Consider the following 18692-nt stretch of genomic DNA (forward strand, 5'->3'; position numbering starts at 1 on the left):
GGTTTATTTAAATATCTGCATCATCTCATTTTATGATTTTTAGGTCATCTAACAGTCTTCTACTAAACAGTTTGCAGTAATTTAATTAATTTACGTCTCTGCGATTGGTTTAACTGCAAACCCAAAACGTCATAACCTTTCTTTTCTCCTTCACAGATGTCGACTACCTTGCTGTGTATTTCCGTTTATTTCAAATTTTCAGTATTTGCAGTTTATTCCCCCCATTATACTTTTCTTGAAATGAAGATGGGGTTTCCCTTCAAGATTCTCCTCACCCTGGCTAAAACGGGGTACCTTTCCGACATGCCTACTGCACCTCTCTGCTTTTCGTGGAACGCAATAAAATAATATATATTTTTTTTTTAAAAAGCTAATAAATAAAACGGTTTAGCACAGGATAGATGTTTGCAATTTCCTCAACTCATCTCTTTCCCCTTCCCTCCGCGCATCATCTCCATACTGCTGCTTTGCATTTGGCAGCATTGGAGGCAGAGAGCATGTTTCAAACCGAAAGCCCAGCGCAGCACTGAGAGCTGAAGCAGCTTCCCTGTGGGGAGCCGCTGCCTGTTTCTCGCGATGTTTACCCTGCGCTGTGCTCTGTGTGTGTGTATCAGTCACTCTCTCTGCTATCTCCAACAGCAACACCCCCGCCGCACTCTGCAGCCACCAATGAGAGGAGGAGAGCGCCGACTTATAACAGCTGAGGGATGTGAGAGATAAAGGAAGGCAGAAAAGAGAGAGAAGAAAGGAGGGTGGGAGGTGCAGAGAGAGAGAGAGAGTGAGAGTGCGCGCGCGCGCGATATATTGAGAGCTGCGGCCAGTGAGTGCCCGGCACACAGATACAGGCAGGCGTGCAGCCGGCTCCGGGGATGCCAGAGTGGCTCGGATCAGACATCTTATTAATGCACGGGCGCCGGGGGCTGTGTGGCCGGCCGGTCTAGCGCTGCAGACACAGCGGCGAGGACCGAAACTAACCCGCTGCAAAGTTTTAGAGACGGCCGGGGAGAGGGAGGAAGGAAGGAAGAAGATTGTTGCATCTGGTGTCTGGGGAGTTTTTTTTAAATTATTTTTTTTTAACTCTCTTTAACTTTGAGCCTCGGTGTGTAGCAGTGTGTGTGTGTGAGGGAAGGAAGCGGCGGGGGAGAGAAAGAGAGAGAGAGAGAGATGGAGCCCGCCTTTCCCGCTTCCTCGGCCGGCGTGCAGTGCCAGTCCCAGTCCGGCCCGGAGCCTGGTGCCGGCCAGCAGGAGCCGCCGGCCACGCCGCTCCGTCCCGTAGCGAGTCAGAGCCGCTTTCAGGTCGACCTGGTGACCGAGGGCGGAGGTGGTGGAGACGGGCAGAAGGGACCGACCGCAGCCCAGCCTGCCGCCACCAAGGACAAGGACAGGGGGGACGGCGTTGCAGGGGCTCCGTCTCCAGCCTCACCTGCCGCCGCGCCGCCCGCCGCAGCAGCAGAAGAGGCGAAAGGCAGATTCCGGGTGAATTTCGTCGACCCGGCTTCGGATGAGCCGCCGCTGTCCAGCCAGCCGCCGCCGCCCAGCTCGGCATCGTCGGCGCACCAGCCGCCCAGCGAGAGCATGAACGGCTACCCGCAGAACGGCGATACCATGATGAGCGAGGGCAGCCTGCACTCGTCCGGCACCGGGGCTCACCACTACTACGATACGCACACCAACACTTACTATCTCAGGACTTTCGGCCACAACACCATCGACGCGGTGCCCAGGATCGATCATTACAGGCACACGGTGGCCCAACTGGGCGAGAAGCTCATCAGACCCAGCCTGGCTGAGCTACACGATGAGCTCGACAAGGTAAATTAGCGCATCTTTCCCGAGTACATGTAGGTGCAGGATTACTATTTACACAAGCAATTTTACATATCCTCCTGCGGTTAGCAGCCTTGGCTGGAATTCAATAAAACCTATACTTCCTATTTCTTGTAACTGATATTGAAATCGGGTGGTATGCCGGCATCCAAGGTTTGTAACGTAGAGAAGTTGATCTCCAGTGGCACTGCTCACTGGGAGTGAAGACCCAATGTAGTTTTCAGGTCAAACGGGGTTACAGGATAGGGGGATAATTGGGCTAGGGGATTAGATGTAATTCAATGAAGTCAATCCTGCCCTTAATTTTTTTTTAAAAAAAATTCTAAATCCCTATGCCCACATTTATAATGGAAATTGTCTGTGCACTTGTCACTCTCTGAAATTCTGCCCTCCTGCCAGTGGTATGCTGGGCGGGGGATGGTTGTGGTGTGTTAAGATTGCATATATTCTTATGTCCATGTTTATAATGGAAACTATCATGGAAAAGCCGACTGGAAGTGCAAGTAAGGTTTTTCATATAGATATGGACAAATGTGGGCCCCAAGACTGTTAGATTGCTAGGTTATTGTATTGTAAGAAGGACACCACTATGACATTCACTCAGCAATAATCTCCAACCATAATTGCAAGCAAAATATAAAATGGATACCAAAGTAAATGTTGAGATCTAATTATTAAGCGTGAAGTTGAAGTGGTTTATAGATACTTGAGCAAGTGACCATGTTATGGCTTTCAGCTCCATTATTGTTTTGAGAAATTACCAATTTAGTTTCGCAAGTGGGAGTGTTGTATAATGTCTATACAAGAAGCTCTGTGCCTGTGGTGACATCAGTGCAGTATTCTTTCTGCCTAAGAGAAAGATTCTTTCAAATGTATCTATGGGGTGTTTCTTTCAAATGTATCTATGGGGTGTTTGTTTCCACCTGCTTATCTTTCCCTACTCTGCAGCTATCCATCTACATTTGTGGCCTGTTCAGAGTAATCCAATTCTTTGAACACCCCCACAGGTGCCATCCATGCCAGGAGGTGTTGGGGATATTCTAGGCAGTTTTCTTCTCTTCACAGGCATCCTGCCTGGGACTGGCTCTAGAGAAGTCTGAGTGGTAATTGCAGAAGACTGGAATTCAAATTATGTTAACTTGCTGTGGTTACTTGTAATGCCAAAGGTTCTTGCAACAATAATTCAACTTGGGTAGTGATGTACTGAATTCCACTTTAGATGGTGAGGGTGAAGGAAACTAAGGATTTTGTAGATTATCAGTCTTGTGAAAAACTTTGTGGATGATGCTACATTGCTGGCATCTGAGAATCCTTCCTTCACACACACACACACTCACACTCACACTGCATTTTGGTGTAGACATTTATATATCTGGCTATTTTCTGATGTGTACACTATTGAGATTGTTTCCCACTGAGCTGGACCAAAAACTACAATGGTGAATTGTGTACTAGTAAACAAAATAATATATTTATTTCTTGCTATGCCACTATTCATTTTGAGCATCGAAATTGCTGCTGTTTATCTAGGTGGACGCCTGCATAATGCATTCATGACATTCCTCTGTCTGCTGTTTTTAATTTGTGCATTAACCCAATTATTTAAAATTATTACATGCCTTCTTTAAATAGCAAGCAAAGGAATGTTGTTTAAATGCATTAAAAGTTTGTTTGTTAATATGTCAATGATAATTTCTAGACGTTGGCCCCCAAAATGAATCACTGATACAGTATAGTGTTTCCAAAAGAAAGCAAGGAGATGGGTGCCTGTATTGCCTTAGTTACCATGCTTCTGGAGCCAGGATCTTAACCACCAAAAATAAAGTACTCGCATACCTTCCACCACGTCCGCAGGTACTGCACGGTATCTAATCAAGTCCTGATGGGGTTTATTGGGCTAAGAATTCTCTTAATTCTTTGACTTTAAACCCTGTTAACAAGGTGACTTCAAAATAGTTTGTAACTGTGGTTCTTCTGCTGCAATGCAGAGAAAAGTAGACTCTCCTTTCCTCAGCAGTAACAATTTTATGTTAAATGCTTAATGCCCACTTAACAGCATTTAATAGTAGTCCTCATTTTCTGCTACTACTTTCGAAATGTAGCAAGTGGGCTGTCTCCCTGAGTGTTAAATATAGGCTGTTTGTTTTCAGAAAACATTGCTGATGTTAGAATCCCAGCTGTGATGTGAGGATTGTGAATGAACAGTGAACCATAATGCACATGAGATTGATTTTTGTCTTTTGCTGTTGGTGGCATCATCACAAAGGGGTGAAAGGCTGGTAGATCTGCAACACTCATTAGATTGACTTGTTCTCTTCACTTTTCACTCCAGTCTCCTTGCCTTCCTTGAATTTAGGAATGATTCCTTTTCCTTTTGATACAAGAGGATGAAAAATTAAGAATCCGATGAGAGCTTATTTTTGCCACTACTGTGAAGTTTGATTTTTAGATGCCCAATGCTAATATTACCGCTGGTTACTTCCAGCAGTAAAATCAAGTCCATTGTGCAAATATAGGATGTTTGAGAACCCACAAATGACTACATATTTGTTCAGTTGTGTACCACAATGTGTGACCTTGTCAAAGTGAGCAGGAAAAACAGTGCCAATTGGCAAACTCATGACTAACTATGTTCTGTAAGTGTCAATCAGACCATAGAATCATAGAATGGTCATAGTCATAGAGTTATACAGCACAGAAAGAGGCCCTTCGGCCCATCGTGTCTGCGCCGTCCATCAATCCCTGTCCAGTCTAATCCCATTTTCCAGCATTTGGTCCATAGCCTTGTATGCAATGGCATTTCAAGTGCTCATCCAAATGCTTCTTGAATGTTGTGAGGGTTCCTGCCTCTACCACCCTTTCAGGCAGTGAGTTCCAGACTCCAACCACCCTCTGGGTGAAAAAGTTCCTCCTCAAATCCCCTCTAAACCTCCTGCCCCTTACCTTGAATCTATGCCCCCTTGTTATTGACCCCCTTACTAAGGGGAAAAGTTCCTCTTTATCTACCCTATCTATGCCCCTCATCATTTTGTACACCTCTATCAGGTCCCCCCTCAGCCCTCTGCTCCAAGGAAAACAACCCCAGCCTGTTTAGTCTTTCTTCATAGCTGAGGCGCTCCATCCCAGGTAACATCCTGGTGAATCTTCTCTGCACCCTCTCCAAAGCATCTCCACATCCTTCCTATAGTGAGGCGACCAGAACTGCACACAGTACTCCAGCTGTGGCCTCACCAGCGTTTTGTACAGCTCCATCATAACCTCCCTGCTCTTATATTCTATGCCTCGGCTAATGAAGGCAAGTATCCCATATGCCTTTTTAACCACCTTGTCTACCTGTTCCGCTGCTTTCAGGGATCTATGTACATGTACACCAAGGTCCCTCTGTACTTCGTAGGGTCCTACCACTCATTGTGTATTCCCTTGCCTTATTTGTCTGTCCAAAATGCATCACCTCGCACTTTTCAGGGTTAAATTCTATTTGCCACTTTTCCACCCATCTGACCAACCCGTTTATATCGTCCTGTAGCCTGAGGCTTTCCTCCTCGCAGCTTTTCCAGTCTCTCCACGTAACTGAATCATTCTCGTAAATCTTTTCTGCACCCTCTCCAAGGCCTTTGCATCCTTCCTAAAGTGTGGTGCCCAGAATTGGACATAATGGTTGTAGCATGGAAGGCGGCCATTTGGCCTGTCGAGCCCGTGCCAGCTCTCTGCAAGAGCACTTCAGCTAGTCCCTTTCCCCGTAGCCCTGCAATTTTTATTTCCTTCAGGTACTTATCCAACTCCCTTTTGAAAGCTCTGATTGAGTCTGCCTCCACCACTCGGGCAGTGCATTCCAGATCCTAACTACTCGCTGCGTAAAAAGTTTTTTCTTATGTGGCCGTTGGTTCTTTTGCCAGTCACCTTAAATCTGTGTCCTCTGGTTCTTGATCTTTCTGCTGATGGGAACAGTTTTTCTCTCTCTACTCTGTCCAGACCACTCATGATTTTGAATACCTCTATCAAATCTCTCCACTTTCTCTGCTCCCAAGGAGAACAACCGCAGCTTCTCCAGTCTCTCCACGTAACTGAAGTCCCTCATTCCTGGAATCATTCTCGTAAATCTTTTCTGCACCCTCTCCAAGGCCTTTGCATCCTTCCTAAAGTGTGGTGCCCAGAATTGGACATAATACTCCAGTTGAGGCCGAACCAGTGTTTTATACAGGTTCTTCATAATTTCCACGCTTTTGTACTCTATGCCTCTATTCACGAAGCCCAGGATCCCGTAAGCTTTTTTTAAACTGCTTTCTCGACCTGCCCTGCCACCTTCAATGATTTGTGCACATTTACCCCAAGGGGTCTCTGTGCATGCACCCCTTTTAGGATTGTACCTTTCAGTTTATATTTCCTCTCCTTGCTTTTTGGTAGGAAGAATATCACTTCACACTTTTCTGCATTAGATTTCATCTGTCATGTGTCTGCCCATTCCACCAGCCTGTCTGTCCTCTTGAAGTCTATCACTCTCCTCCTCACTGTTCACTATACTTCCAAGTTTTGTCATCTGCAAATTTTGAAATTGTGCCCTGTACACCCAAGTCCAACTCATTTAATATATATCAAGAAAAGCAGTGATCCTAGTACTGACCCCTGGGGAACACCACAGTATACCTTCCTCCAGTCTGAAAAACAACCATTCACCACTACTCTCTGTCACTTAGCCAATTTTGTATCTTTGCTGCAACTGTCCCTTTTATTCCATGGGCTTCAACTTTGCTGGCAAGCCTATTATGTGGCACTTTGTCGAACGCCTTTTGGAAATCCATGTACACCACATCAAACCTCTCTGTTACCTTATCAAAAAACTCGACCAAGTTGGTTAAACACGAGTGGGCGAATGATGAATGCACCAAAACATACCTGCACAATGTGCTTCTGCATGTTTAGAACATTTTTATATTGGCCTCCTTTCTCATAGAATCATAGAATGGTTACATCACAGAAGGAGGCCATTCGGCCTGTCGAGTCCATGCTGGCTCTCTGCAAGAGCACTTCAGCTAGTCTCACTCCCCTGCCCTTTCCCCATAGCCCTGCACATTTTTTTCCTTCAGGTACTTATCCAATTCCCTTTTGAAAGCCACGATTGAATCTACCTCCATCAACTTCTCATTCCAGATCCTAACCACTCACTGTGTAAAAAAGTTTTTTCTCATGCTGCCTTTGGTTCTTCTGCCAATCACCTTAAATCTGCGCCCCCTCTGCAGGAAGTAGGCTTTTCTCTTGAAGATACCGGCTTATGCTGGGGTGAAGTTTCTTGGGTATCAGCCACCATCCTTGTGACTCTTAAGTCTAAATCTGTAGGTCTAGATGGTGAATATCAAGCTATTCAACTCTAGGGACACCACATCTCAGTGCAGACTTTCACTGGAAGCTCTCTGGTCTATATGGCTTAGCTTTACTCCATGCAGTGCATTTACCACTTTGCCTAAGCCATCATTGTAGCTTTGTGTTATCAATGATTTCAGAATGTACATACATATCTTTTGGCATCAAATTGTCTAACGTTTCATTTAATATGGCCATCTTTCACTTTGGAAATGTAAACAATCACATCGTGTGAAAATGGAACTTTCCAGTTGTTATGCTTTCAAAAGTACCTTGATTTTGGATGTGTGCATGAGCCATCTAATTGTACATATTAATCAGTAGTTACCCTTTGATGTACTCAAACTCCAATATATCTTTGATGCTAAGCCACCTCTCTTGCATATTATGCCATTGTTGGGCTGATATTGTGTGATTCCACGGTTGATATCAGTTGACCTTGGGACAATACAGTTCCCAGCTGTAATACAGACTTGTTTTTACAAACAATATAATTTCAGTCCCTGAAGGCAGTTTAAACCTACTGGAATAGTGCCTACAGAAGAGAGCCTCATCGGGTGAGGTTCCATTTCTAGCCTTCCTTTGCTCATGAGGAAGATTTCAAAACTGAGCAAGGTCTTTCACACATCTGGAAAAAGCACTGTGATTCTATTGTGCCTGTTGTGTGTTCTCCTATTAAAACAGTGGGAGTATTCACATGGCAGTAATTCTCCTTACTTGACCGATCATCAATTTTTTTTAAACATGGAATGTTGTGCTCCTTTTGTTTTTAGTACCTGAAGTGACAAACTGTGGTTATGTCCAGTTTTTATTAACTTTAGGACTTTTTGCACTTTGATTTGCTAAACTTTAAGATCAGGATATCCCCATGGTCTCAAAATGCACCTTGTTATTTTTAATAAACTGTGTGGGGGGCCTGGGGATGACATTCAGAAGGCACTTTTCAAACAGCTACCTGCCTAAAATTAGATTTTGTTTCGTCATTAAAGGTGTATTGAGGGAAAATAAAAAGATAAATAAATTCTAACCAAATACAGTAAAAACTGACAACACCTCCTTGATTGTGCAAAATTCTAAGTTTGACAGAGGAACACTCTGGCAATAATGCGGAAGGTTATAAAATGGGGGCGGGCAGGTGGAGGATAAGGGGGAAAGAGTTTTAGAGGGCCTAAAAGGATGACCAGGAAGTGGAAGGCTTGAGAGAAGGAATTCCAGAGCTTGGGACCTATGTGGCTGAAGCCATGACTGCCATTGGGGGGGCGAAGGGAGGGGAGAGATGAACTAGAGTTTTTGGGGTGGGGGTGGGGTGGCTTTTTAGGGCCAGAGGATGTAATGGCAACAGAAAGTGGCGAGGCAATGAAAGGATTTAAACACTTTGGTGAGAATTTACATTTTTTTAAAAATTGAGACATTATGGGTCTGGGCACCAATGCAGGTTAAAGAGGACTAAAATGAAGGGTGAGTGGGACTTGGTGCAGGATAGGATGCAAGCAGCAGAATTTTGCATAAGGGAGGTTGTAGGATTGGAGATAGGGAGAGGTGAGGTGTTGCTGGACCCAGAGCCAATGTAATACTGTACATACATAGAAGAAGTTACAACACGGAGACTGACTATTTCACCCAAACAGTCCGTGTTGACGTTTGCCCTCCACGTGAGCAGATAGTCCTAATCGCATTTACGCGTCCTGTTCCTATATCCCTTCAGCCACTTTGCTCTTATCCAATCTAATCCTAAAGTTTCTCCTGCCTCAGTTCTAAATCTCTTGCATCTATGGCCCCTAGTTCTTGGCCCCTTAAATTACTGGAAACAGTCTGCTTCAATGTGGGAGTAGAGGAAAATCTGTACAGATAATTGTACTTCATTGATGGGTACACAAATATGTTCTTCATTGTGCACTTAACAGAATAAAATGCTTGATCTACAATGAATGTAATTTTTCAAAATGAAGCCTGTACTTCATGCAATTCATAGTTTAAAGCTGGGTGGATTTGGATTAAAACTAACCCAATTTTAATGAAATATGTATTAAGTGTTTGCAGTTATAATCTCATTGCAGCAGTGTATATTAGTGGTGATAAATAATAAGTACCATAATTAGGATTTATTTTTTCAAAGAATATAATTTTTTTTCTATTAATTAGTGTGACTCTTTGAATTTTGTTAGATGTTTGAAATATATTTGTTGTAGCTAAATTAAGAATACTAGTGGCATCTCTAGCATTCATTTTAATTTGTTGCAATTAAGAAATAATTGAAGTTGAACTTGAACTAGTCAAATTAATGTATTTTTTTCCCCCTATGTTTACCTCTGCATATTTGTTTAATTACCTTTTTTATTCCTGTCAAATAATGACTTGATTCAAGCTAACACCCTCCAAAAAAAAATTTAACAGTCGTCTTTGCAGAGCTGCTGTTAATTCTCTCAATGGCTCCATTTCAGATCCAAGGCTTGACTGGTCAAATATTATACTGAATATAGTAAGTTATTTTTAAAAGCCATGCAATAAATGAGATATGGTGGGGGAGCATAGTTTTTTTTTTACATCTCAAACCTGCTGGGATGAAAGTCACCTTTATCTTGGCATTCAATGTGAAATTCTCATAGTGCAGTGAGGTGCACTCTCCTGTGGTTAGAATTGAGGCATTTTGTGTGGGCAGAGTGAGGAACCTTGCTGTATGACATGACTTGAATGCTTAATTCTGACATGGTGGGGCATAAAGTGGGGAAAGGTGAAGTTTATTTCTGCTTTCCCCCTTCCCAACACTAACACCTCTGGATATTTGTGTGCAACACAATTGTTTTAAGCTACTAACAAAACAAATTCCTTAAACTCCCCAAAATACTGAAGTAGCTAGCTTTAAGTAGCCTTTGCACCTTTTGAAAGCCTTGTATTGTAAAAATGAAATTTGCTCAAATTCTCAAACATTTGTTCTTTCTACATTGCCCATGGCGAGGACTACTTGGTCAGTGCTAAATCTCCAGACTAGTCTTTACAACACAGACTACTTTTGTGAACTAATACCTGCAAATATGACATTGCAGTAATTTTAAAGCTTGTTTTTAGATTGTATGGGAATGGGGAAATGAGAATTTAATAATATTATAGCTGACTGTAGCTCATAACAATAACTCAACCTTTGGCCCTTGCCTTTTGAAAATGGAATATGCCAGCATTAGGAGCAGATTATAAATTTGAAAAAAAACAAATGTATAATTACAGCAATACCAAAAAGGTTGAGTACTATGATTCCTATGTATAAAATAAAGCTTAATTTATTCCCCTTTCCCCACACTTTTAGAATAAATGCTTTCCTGGTGAGCTCAACATGGTGACTTCTGCACCTGTAGGGCTGGAGTGGAAAGGAGGACATTCTTGCAAAAATATAAACTTGCTGCTTCATTTTAAGTACAGTACTTCATTTCCCTGTTGAACTCTGTCTGACTGGAAGAGTCCAAATAATCAAAAGTTTTTATCTTTTTGTATTAAAATGCAGTCAAATGTTAATAAAATTGAACAGCTACTCCACTTTCTCCTATTATGAGGGTATTGTCATCAAACACTGTACATTGTAGCTTACTCAAAATTGCAATTAAGTGCAAATCAGTATAGTAGTGGGCAGATATATTTTCTGATTTTGTATCTTGCTGGTGGGGACTTAAACTGAAATGACCATGAATTTGTTTTTGGAAAACTATTTTTGTTTTCTTGAATTTTTTAGCTGGGGAGGGACTGGAGTAGAACTGTCTGTGCATAACTTGCAGCTTTTTCAACAGTTTAGGGGACTTGCAGAAGTAATTGGCAAAATAACCAGAGGTGACATGAGGTGAGAAAAAAATTAGTGAGTTATGATCTGGAATGCACTGCCTGATGAGGTGGATGAAGCTGTGTTTGCTTTCCTAGGGCACTGCACATCAAATTAATTTGTAGGTGAAGTGTGTTTGAGATGTTTTGACAGATGTGATGAGACACTGTATAAGTGCACCTTTACTGCACACGACACTTGGAATGTTGGTGAAATTTTGCACAAGTTGATACAGGGGGTGGGAATAAGAGAAATTTGCAGCATAGCAATGGGGCTCTTCTAAGCAATCTCTAACAGAACATCAAAATTTATCACTCAAGTTGTGCGTGGGTCAATGTTTTACTATTCTTGTAACCTGTTTATTGCTGCAAGTATTAACATTTAACAGCCATCTAAATCTTAACAGCTGCTAAAATTGTTTTATGTATATAATATTAAACAGGTGTGGTGATTTTTTACAAATCTTGTCTTGATCTCTACACCTGTTCTGCAAATACATGATCTACTGAGCATTTTTGGTACCATGTACAAACAGCCATTTTGTGTGGGGTACACAGTACCTGTGGAACAATTTTATTACACAGGTCCCCTGTGACTTGGAGGATTGCTCTGCATTCATACTGTTCATTTAGGGCAAATCGATTTGGATTCTTGTATACACACTATTATCTTGAACATTATTTCTTATCTATTTGGTATGATTGAATTGTACAGTTAAATATTTAGAACTTGTACCCTCTATATAAAAAATGCAATGTGAAGTTGAAATATGCACAGACAATATAACTTGCATACTAATTTGAGTATATTTTAGTTATTTGTGGTGGCAATCACCATTTAGCTAATGGTTGACCCTCTGCAAAATGTTATTAACCAAAAATATGCAGAGTGGTATACACTAATAATTAGAAATGGCAGAGAGCTGTTTGTCTGACCTGATGCTAATGAAGATTTCACCGCAGAAATTGAGGGGAGAAAGGACACACCCTCAGTGCATTAGTATCCACTGCACTATCGCCTGTGTTTTTCCATTTTTTTTTTTGTGCCTCGTTTGCCACCTCAGTGAACGCTAACTTGAACAACTGCAATACTCCAGGATAGTATCCACCATTTGAAATATTGGCATAATATCTGTGGCTGCCAAAGCCATTTTTCCCACACGTGTGTATATATTGCTATAGCAGCTTTTATTATATTAAAAAAAAAAAATCATACTACCAAACAGTACCATAATCCAATCATACGTTTTGCCACAGGATCACAATGTGTGTAAACTGAGATGTTGTATGCCAACCTAACTCTAGACAGGAGGGCCATGTTGTTGCAACTCCATATCCAACTTATCTTTAGGTGCTTTGCAAGACATAATTTTATCACAAAGTTTGAGATGATTTATTACATGTCCATGTGCACAACTGTTTTGAATGTTGGCCAAATACATCAATACCTAAAATCATGTCCTGATTTTTATACTATGCTGTCTTTGAGTGGATCAACAGTATAAAGAACATAACAGGAGTAGGCCATTTGGCCCCTTGAGCCTGCTCTGCCATTCAATAAGATCATAGCTGATCTGATCTTGGCCTCAATTCCACTTTCCTGCCAGTTCCCCATAACCCTTGACTCCACTGTAGCTCAAATATCTGTCTACCTCTGCCTTGAATATATTCACTGACTCTGCCTCCACAGCTCTCCGGGGTAGAGAATTCCAAAGATTCACTACCTTCTGAGAGAAGAAATTCCTCCTCATCTCTGTCTTAAATGGGCGATCCCTTATCCTGAAACTATGTCCCCTAGTTCTAGATTCCCCCACGAGGGGAAACATCCTCTCCACATCTACCATGTCAAGCCTCCTCAGAATCTTATGTTTCAGTAAGATTACCTCTCATTCTTCTGAACTCCAATGAGTATAGGGCCAACCTGTTCAACCTTTCCTCATAAGACAACCCTTTCATGTCAGGAATCAATCTAGTGAACCTTCTCTAAACTGCCTCCATAGCAAGTATATCCCTTCTTAAATAAGGAGACCAAAACTGTATACAGTACTCCAGATGTGGCCTCACCAACACCCGGTACAGTTGTAGCAAGACTTCCCTACATTTATACTCCATCCCCCTTGCAATAAAGGCAAACATTCCATTTGCCTTCCTAATTACTTGCTGTACCTGCATGCTAACTTTTTGTGCTTCATGTACGAGGACACCCAGATCTTTCTGTACCGGCGCATTCTGTAGTCTCTCTCCATTTAAATAATATTTTGCTTTTCTATTCTTCCTACCAAAGTGGATAACCTCATTTTCCCACATTATACTCTGCCAATTTTTTGCCAACTCGCTTAACCTATCTATATCCCTTTGCAGACTCTGTCCTCCTCACAACTTGCTTTTCCACCTATCTTTGTATCGTCAGCAAATTTGGCTACAGTACACTTGGTCCCTTCATCCAAGTCATTAATATAGATTGTAAATAGTTGAGGCCCCAACATTGATCCCTATGGCATTCCACTAGTTACAGTTTGCCAACCTGAAAATGACCCATTTATCCCGACTCTGTTAGTTAGCCAATCCTCTATCCATGCTCATTACGCCCAACACCGTGAGCTCTTATCTTGTGCAGTAACCTTTTTATGTGGCACCTTCTCGAATGCCTTCTGGAAATCCAAATACACTACATCTACTGGTTCCCTTTGATCCACCCTGCTCGTTACATCCTCAACGAACTCTAATAAATTTGTCAAACGCTATTTCCCTTTCATACAATCAAGCAGTCAAAACATGGTTTTATTATGATTTTCTAAATGCCCTGCTACTACTCCCTTAATAATGGATTCCAGCATTTTCTCAATGACAGATGTTAGGCTAACTGGCCTATAGTTTCCTGCTTTCTGTCTCCCTCCTTTCTTGAAATGGTCATTACATTTGTGGTTTTCCAATCCGCTGGGACCTTTCCAGAATCTAGGGAATTTTGGAAGATTACAACCAATGCATCCACTTTCTGCAGCCACTTTTGAGACCCTAGGATGTAGGCCATCAGGTCCAGGGGACTTATCGGCCTTTAGTCCCATTAGTTTGCCTAGTACTTTCTCTAGTGATAGTCATTGTTTTAAGTTCCTCCCTCCCTTTTACCCCTTGATTATCTACTGTTATTGGGATGCTTTTAGTGTCTTCTACCATGAAGACATATACAAAATATTTGTTCAAAGTTTCTGCCATTTCCTTGTTTCCCATTATTAATTCCCCAATCTCCTCCTCTGAGGGACCAACGTTTACTTTAGCTACTCTCTTCCTTGTAGAGGCTCTTGCTGTCTTTTTATATTTCTTACTAGTTTACTCTCATCTATTTTCTCCTTTTTTAGTCATCCTTTGCTGGTTTAAAAAAAATTCCAACTGTTCTGGCCTACCACTAATCTTCGCAATATTGTATGCCTTTTCTTTCAATTTGATAGTTTCCTTAGTTAGCCACGGATGGTTAATCCTTCTCGTAGAGTCTTTCTTTCTCACTGGAATATATCTTTGTTGAGAGTTATGAAATATCTCTAAGTGTCTGCCACTGCTTATCTACCACCTTACCTTTTAATCTATTTTTCCAGTCCACTTTAGCCAACTCTGTCTTCATACCTTTTGTAATTGTCTTTTATTTAAGTTTAAGACATTAGTTTCAGACCCAAGTTTCTCACCCTCAAACTGAATGTGGTTTATCATGTTATGATCACTCTTCCCTAGGGGATCCTTTACTATGAGATTATTAATTAACCCTGTCTCATTACGCATTGCCAGATCTAAAATAGCCTGTTCCCTGGTTGGTTCCACAATGTATTGTTCTAAGAAACCATCCCGATTACACTCTATGAACTCGCCCTCAAGGCTATCTTTGTCAATTAGATTTGTCCAACCTATAGAATAAAATCGCCCATGATTATTACAGTACCTATAAGCCCCCATTATTTCTTGATTTATACTCTGTCCTACAGTGTAACTACTGGTGGGGCAGGGGGGGCTACAGCCTACTCCCACCAGTGACGACTTTCCCTTACTATTTCTTATCTCCAGCCAAACTGATTCTACATCTTGATCTTCTGATCCTAGATCATTTCTCACTACTGTACTGATCTCCTCCTTTAATTAATAGAGTTACCCCAGCTCCTTTTTTTCCTTCCGAAATGTCTCATACCTCTGAATATTCAGTTCCCAGCCTTGGTCACCTTGCAACCACATCTCTGTAATGGCCATCAGATCATGCCCATTAATTTCTATTTGTGCCATCAATTCATCTATCTTGTTATGAATGCTGCATGCATTCAAATAAAGAGCCTTTAATTTTGTCATTTTGCCATTTTTCCCTCTGACCCTATTTGCTGGTGCACTCTTGTGTTTGTACGCTCTGTCCCTTCCTGTCACATTCTGGTTATCATTACCCCTATCGCTACCCTGCACTATTGCCTTGTCCTTTCTCTTTAACTTTATAAATTTCCCCTCACCGGAACCCTTTTCCCCACCCCCCACTATTTAGTTTAAAGCCCTATCTGCAGCCCTAGTTATTCGATTTGTTCCACAAACCCTAACCTTTGCAAGAAATGTCTTGTATACATATTCTAGTGAGGGTGCTTAAATCATAGCATCCAGGTCAATGTATGTAGTAATTTGTCTCCGTAGCAATTAGTGGATTTCAGTTAGCTTTTTAGATTACATGCAGTGGTACATGGCACTGTTTGTAGAAAAGCAGGGCATTCTCCCACTGTCCCTCAATCATCACCAGTTAATTAAAATAACTGATTATCTGGTCATTCTTTCATTCACTTACTGTTTGTGGAACCTTGCTGTGTGTAAATTGACTGCTGTGTTTGGCTACATAACAAGTGACTGGACTTCATTGGTTGTAAGTGTCTTTTTGGACATCTCTGTGATAAGGTACTGTAAAAATGCAAACTTTTTTTCTTGCATCTAGCCAATATAATGTTTTTGGGGTGAGTTCTATTAACATTTTCTTTCTAGCAGTAGCTCTTGCGGAATTGTCAGACTTGCTCTCTGACTGCTCTCTCACCTCGGAGTGACGAGGCTGTGGGTTCAAGCCCCACTCCAGACACTTGAGCATGTAATCTAAGCTCATACTTAAGTGTAGTATTGAGGGAGTGCTGTAATGTTGGAGCTGCTGCCCTTCAGATGAGACATTAAACCAAGGCCCCATCTGACCTCTTAGGTGGACAAGGGAGATCCCATGGCACTATTCAAAGAGCAGGGTGGTTCTATTGGTCTCCTGGCCAACATTTATCTTCCAACAACAACCCTAAAATAGATTATCTGGCCATTTGTCATTGCTATTTGTGGCACCTTGCATAAATTGACTACCACATTTCCCTACATTACAACAGTGACTACACTTCAAAAGTACTTAATTGGCTGTGAAGCACTTTGGAACATCTTGAGGACATGAAAGGTGCTATACAAGTTCATGTTTGTTCTTTCTACTGCTCATTGGTAGTGGTGGGGCAGGGTGCAGCTTCTGGCATTCACTGCAACAGCACCTCATCCTTTTTGTGTAATGCAGCAAATTGACTGCGGTGTTATATCTCCATGACATCTTTCTACAGAAGGAAATGAACTCTCGGATAAATTGGTAGTACCATAACACATCACTTAACAAAACTCGTAATTTTAAAGTAACCTTGACCGAGATTTTGATCACCTTGGCGGGTCCGGTGTGGCAGGTTGCGGCCCTGCTGCTGGCTCCATCCCGCTGCCTAAAATGAACTTTCCTCAATGGAGCTTGTTGAGCCTGCCGAGCGCGTTTCCCGGCTAGTTAGATGGAGCGGATTTGATGACTTCATTCCTGACTCGTCTTGAGCCGGTTTCCCTAAAGGGGCCATGGCCACCTTACTTTGACATTTGTGCTGTCCGTGTTCTACAGCATTGAAGTGCTGCAAACGCTGACAATCACTGCACAGAGGTGCAGGGCTGCACTGGGTTCTCCCATGACTCCCTCCATGTGCTTATGCAGGGAGTTACAGCATGCAGGGAGGTCCTCTTCCCTTCCCATGGGTGGCAGAGACCTCCCCAGGAGACTTAAACAGCCTGGTTGCACATTGCACAGGAGGGCACAAGCAGGGATGTCATCAGGAGGACCTGGGTGCAGTAGCGCAAACCTTTCAATGATCTCAGTAGATCAGGAAATGTGAGTAAGAAGTGACACTCCTTCATCCTGTTACTCATTACATCCCCATCACACTGCCTTCCCAACCCTACTCCTGCACATCCTTGCACCAACACTCCTCTCCCTCCCTCCCACTAGCCACCCCTTATCCTAATCCAATCATACCAACTAACAACACACAAAGGTAGGCACTTGTGTGTTTTATCCAATGTTCACGTAAAGTTTCTGGTAATGTGCTGTTAAACATTGAAACCTTTATTTTGGACAGATTTGTGTGCACCTTTTGGAAGTGGCTTAGTGAGTTGCAGTGAATGATGAGACATAACTGTATCCCCCGCAATGGTGATGAGTGTGAAAGGAATGGCTTGGACAGTGTAGGGATGCTTTATGGTGTTGGTGTGGGGTGGCACCAACCTGGCGCATCATATGGCAGCCAGGGTGTGCAGCGTCAAGTGAAGTAAATCTGGCCATGGTGAGGTCATCCCTGGCAGCAATGTGGTCGGGTGCTGATGCCCTCTGTCCTGTGCAGCATCAGTTGACTGCGGAGAAGGTTGGTGCTGCTGGTGTGCCTGGTGCTGTCGGTGTTGGGGCTGATCGTGGTCAGATTCTGAGGACCAAGGTGTAAACGGTACCCATGCTGATGGAATAGATGGCAGAAGCAATCTGTCAGTGGTGAGAGGGGTTGTTCCAATGAGGTGACCATTGGATGAAGAGTTGGCTCCAAACAGTTGCAACCTGCATTAAGCTCAATCTGTGTTCCAAATGGAGTAAGCAACAGCTTCTGAGCTTGGAAAATGAACAGCTGTGTGGTGGGAGCTTTTATAGTACATTTCAAGCAGTCAACTAATCAGCTGATTCAATGGCCATTCAGCTCCCACCTCAGGTTAACAGACATGATAAATGAGCAGCGTGGACCCTGTGGACAAGCAGTTAATTTAAAAGGTACGGTTAAAACCATCATTATTAAGGGTGTCAACAAGCCTTTAATTGGGTCGCCCGCCTCTGCGGGTTGGGTCCGATCTGAGATCACAGATGCGCCTTTTGGGAAAGGCGTGTTGCGGCGGGATGACAAGCGGGTTCCTGACCTGTCAAAAAATCAAATTTCCCACCCGACCTGCCACCGATCCTGCCCGCTGACCCCCTGGAAAATTCCGGCCTTTGTTCCTGCTCACATTTTTTGCTTTATTTGCATTATAATTTCACTTTATTTCCCAGTGTATTTGCTGAAATGAAAGTACCTTTGTTTATTCTTACAATCTCAAACATTGTAGGGATGCATTATGTTGTGGGGTGGTGCCAAGCTGGTGGAAGCCAGGGTGTTGAGCGCAAATTCACCAGAATGATGCCAAGGCTTAAAGGGCTCAATTATGAAGATGTGTTGCATATGTTTTTTGTATTCTCGTGAGTTTAGAAGGTTGAGGGGTGATCTAATTGAGGTACTTCAAAATTATGAAGGGATTTTATAGTAGAGAAATTATTCAATCTGGTGGGAGAATCCTGACTAAGGGGGCATAATCTTAAAAACTAAAGCTAGGCCAATTAGGAATGAAATCAG

General features: G+C 42.5%; 1 protein-coding gene across 1 annotated transcript in view; it reads left to right on the forward strand.

Moving 5' to 3' along the window:
• The first annotated feature begins 667 nt into the window (after positions 1-667).
• Positions 668-18692, forward strand: part of slc12a2 (solute carrier family 12 member 2) — a 244971-nt gene continuing 226946 nt past the window's right edge. The window contains 1 exon segment of the mRNA XM_085984420.1: positions 668-1812. Coding sequence (XP_085840546.1) covers positions 1165-1812 — 648 coding nt within the window. The 5' untranslated portion in view covers positions 668-1164.

This window comes from Somniosus microcephalus, chromosome 1, assembly GCF_052327205.1.
Source record: "Somniosus microcephalus isolate GS21.2 chromosome 1, FLI_Smic_1.0, whole genome shotgun sequence".
Lineage (NCBI taxonomy): Eukaryota > Metazoa > Chordata > Chondrichthyes > Squaliformes > Somniosidae > Somniosus > Somniosus microcephalus.